The sequence below is a fragment of the Neofelis nebulosa genome, chromosome 1 (assembly GCF_028018385.1).
Source record: "Neofelis nebulosa isolate mNeoNeb1 chromosome 1, mNeoNeb1.pri, whole genome shotgun sequence".
Taxonomy (NCBI): Eukaryota; Metazoa; Chordata; class Mammalia; order Carnivora; family Felidae; genus Neofelis; species Neofelis nebulosa.
The window spans coordinates 153356812-153360893 of NC_080782.1; the positions used below are offsets into that span (position 1 = coordinate 153356812).

The 4082-nt window shown below is 40.5% G+C and overlaps 1 protein-coding gene across 1 annotated transcript; it reads left to right on the forward strand.

Moving 5' to 3' along the window:
• Positions 1–334: 334 nt before the first annotated feature.
• Positions 335–1303, forward strand: LOC131484536 (olfactory receptor 2B11). The gene has a single exon (XM_058682908.1). It carries the CDS (start codon positions 335–337, stop codon positions 1301–1303), a length of 969 nt encoding a protein of 322 aa, XP_058538891.1.
• Positions 1304–4082: the final 2779 nt, after the last annotated feature.

The window sequence follows — 4082 nt, forward strand, 5'->3', positions numbered from 1 at the left end:
TTCACAAACATCATGTTGATCTATCATCTCCAAAACTTTGCATTTGAGGGAAGTATTTTCTCCCTGCATCGCAGATGCAGAAATCAAAGTTCAGAAAGATTAAATGGCATAGTCAAGGTCACAGAGCATAGAAGGCAGAGTAAAACCCATGTGCACGTGCTGTGCCTCCTGATCCTGACTTCCCCACGTCTCAGTGTCTCTATGGAGATGACAGGATGCAACGTCTGTAGGAAAGCTCAGGCACAGGCATGAGGAAGACAGTTATCTCATGCTCTCAGGTTTTATTCACTTTGACTTTCTTGACTCATCACAGGCACCAAAAACATGCCTCAATATGAGAGGTCATAACCACAGCATTCTGCAGGAACCCCTTAAAGACTTCATCCTTCTAGGTGTTTCTGACAGGCCATGGCTGGAGCTCCCTCTCTTTGCGGTCCTCCTGGTGTCCTACATTCTGGCCATGTTGGGGAACATTGCTATCCTCCTGGTGTCTCGACTGGATTCTCAGCTCCACAGCCCCATGTACATCTTTCTCGGGCACCTATCCTTCCTCGACCTCTGCTATACCACCACCACAGTCCCTCAGATGCTGGTCAACATGGGGAGCTCCAGTAAGACCATCAGCTATGCTGGCTGCACAATGCAGTATGCAATTTTCCACTGGTTGGGATGCACTGAGTGCATTGTCTTGGCTGCTATGGCACTGGACCGCTATGTGGCCATCTGTGAGCCTCTCCGGTATGCCGTTATCATGCATCGTCCTCTCTGTCAACAGCTCGTGGCTGTGGCCTGGCTCAGTGGCTTTGGCAACTCTCTTGTTCAGGTAGTGCTGACGGTGCAGCTGCCTTTCTGTGGGCGGCAGGTGCTGAACAACTTCTTCTGTGAGGTGCCAGCCATGATTAAGTTGTCATGTGCTGACACAGCCATGAATGATACCACACTGGCTGTGCTGGTAGCTTTCTTTGTGCTGGTTCCCCTAGCTCTCATCCTTTTCTCCTATGGTTTCATTGCCCGAGCAGTGCTCAGGATCCAATCCTCCAGGGGAAGGCACAAAGCCTTTGGGACCTGTTCCTCCCACCTGGTGGTGGTGTCCCTCTTCTACCTGCCAGCCATCTACATGTACCTGCAACCCTCTTCCAGCTACTCCCAAGAACAGGGCAAGTTTATCTCCCTCTTCTATTCCATAATCACCCCCACCCTCAATCCTTTTATCTACACTCTGAGGAACAAGGATGTAAAGGGAGCCCTGAGAAAGCTCCTGTCAAGGATCTGGAGGCTCTGCAGATTAGGCTCTGAGATGTGACAATGTCCATTGGTTACAGAAACCCGGGAAAATGTATTGTGTGATTAAGAAGTCCACAGCCAGAGTTAAGTTTTTAGAGACATTTGGGAGCCCCTCAAGTCCTCTGTCAAAGCATTTTGGCTTCTGTGTGGTCATGGTGCCTAAAATCCCACCTCTCCCAATAGTCTTTAGTTCTAAGACACCATATACTTTTAGGAATCATTTAAACACAATTGGTGTGCAGTAAGTTTTTGTCAAATTACTTAATTTCTACTTTCCTAATTCTTGCCCCCTTTTTTCCCTCCCACTTGTTTCTTTCTGATCTTCCCTCTTCCTTTTTCATTACTCCTAAGTGTGCATAATATGAACCTGAAATGTAATCTTATATTACTTATAATAATTTTGTTTGTCTCCATATACTTAAATCTCCATAAATTTTATGTAACTTTAAAAAAAAATTCCCAAAATTAAGGGGATTGCTTTCTTCTTCCTGTGACTTTATGTGATGTGTTTGTTGTTGTTTTTTCTACAGTTCAGGTTTTCTTCTATAGAAAGTTTTCCACTCTATTGGCTGAAAGCAAGCATATTTATTTTGAACGTGTAAGACTCTATATTAGAGTCAAATAGCATAATATCTTATCTAAAAAGCCAATGCAGGACTTGAGAATACAAGATATGTATACAATCAAGGTTAGGGACATGAAACTTTAACTAACAAGTTCAAGGTCATTGTAACAAGTAACATTTGTAGAAGCCTTCCAAGATGTAGGTACTAGATTAAGTGTATTTGTGTATGCCATCTTATTTAATATACTCCCATGATGTGAGCTCTTTTATAACTTTCCATTGTCGTATAAGAAATGGACTATTGGAGAGGTTGCAATAACTTGGTCATGGCCACTCTAGGAACTGAGACCAGCACTAAAGTCCATATTGTCTGCCTCCTTTAGCAGAACGGAGTCATGATACTAGGACTCTATATTTGCACTTTTGTCACCTTTTGTATTTATTACATTTAACGTACTCATTTTTATCTCCTTGCCATGAGCATGCCAGATACTAATATAACCTAGCAGAGACAATAAATAATAATAATAATAATTATTATTATTTTTTAAATAATAATAATAATAATTATTATTTTTAATAATAATAATAATAATAATAAATGTATGACAATTAGGACAAAAGGGAAATTGAAGTCTTTCTGAGAGTAAAGGCAATAAGAAAATATAAATCACAGAGCTACAGCATTTGATTTCAGAATTGTGAAAGAACCATGACTATTCCTATTTCCAAAACCACAATTAAATTTTTCCCTGGGTTGCCATAGAGCAGCCACTGGGTAACAGCTAAAAGCCCTTTAAAACTAACTTCGTTGGGAATGCAAGCTGGTGCAGCCACTCTGGAAAACAGTATGGAGGTTCCTCAAAAAACTAAAAATAGAACTACCCTACGACCCAGCAGTTGCACTAGTAGGCATTTATCCCAGGGATACAGGTGTGCTGTTTTGAAGGGACACATGCACCCCCATGTTTATAGCAGCACTATCAACAATAGCCAAAGTATGGAAAGAGCCCACATGTCCATCGATGGATGAATGGATAAAGAAGTGGTATATATATATATATATATATATATATATATATATATATAATGGAGTATTACTCGGCAATCAAAAAGAATGAAATCTTGCCATTTGCAACTACGTGGATGGGACTGGAGGGTATTATGCTAAGTGAAATTAGTCAGTCAGAGAAAGACAAAAATCATATGACTTCACTCATATGAGGACTTTAAGAGTCCAAACATCTGTTTTAAGAGACAAAACAGATGAACATAAGGGAAAGGAAACAAAAGTAATCTAAAAACAGGGAGGGTGACAATACATAAGAGACTCATAAATATGGAGAACAAACAGAGGGTTACTGGAGGGGGTGTGGGAGGGGAGATGGGCTAAATGGGGCATTACACATGTAGATTAGATTAGATTAGAGTAGATTAAGGAATCTACTCCTGAAATCATTGTTTCACTATATGCTAATTTGGATGTGAATTTTAAAAAAATAAAAAATAAAAGTAAAAAAAAATAAAATAAAAAGAACTAACTTCGTGAGCATGTATAATAATATATAAGAGCTTTCTCTTCTAACTTTGCCTAATGGAACAGGTCCAGACACAATTCAGTGAAAGCAATGTGACATGACCCTGAAGAGGGTCAATTCATACACACAGCTGTGTCACAACCCAACCTCATTTTAGAACACATTTCAGAGGACTGAGGACTGTGTTTCTCAAAACAGAGGTGCTAGATTAAAGATATCTCAAAATATTTTCTATTTCTGGGGTGCCCAGGGGGCTCAGTCAGTTGAGTGTCCAACTTTGGCTCAGGTCATGATCTTGCTGTTCATGAGTTCAAGCTCTGCCTTGGGCTCCGTGCTGATGGCTCAGAACCTGGAGCCTGCTTCAGATTCTGTGTTTCCCTCTCTTTCTGCCCCTCACCCACTAGCACACTGCTTCTCTCTCTCAAAAAGAAATAAACATTAAATATTTTAAAAATATTTTCTCTTCTGTGCAGTGATATATGAAGACTATTAGAATGAGCAAAAGTGATATTTTAGATCCTCTAAGGCAAGATGATAAGAAATCTGGCAGCTTCCAGCTAATTAACATTCTTTCTGTGTCTGTAAGTCACCAGGTGAGAAGGCTAACTATCCTAAGATAGCCATGTTAAGGAGACTGTGGATGGATGCTGTCATCTACAGCTCTACCTCTGTCAGGCTTCCAGCCAGTTCTCCAC

Excerpts from the sequence above, each read along its gene's own strand:
- LOC131484536 (XM_058682908.1), top strand. The coding sequence starts at position 335 with ATGAGAGGTCATAACCACAGCATTCTGCAGGAACCCCTTAAAGACTTC.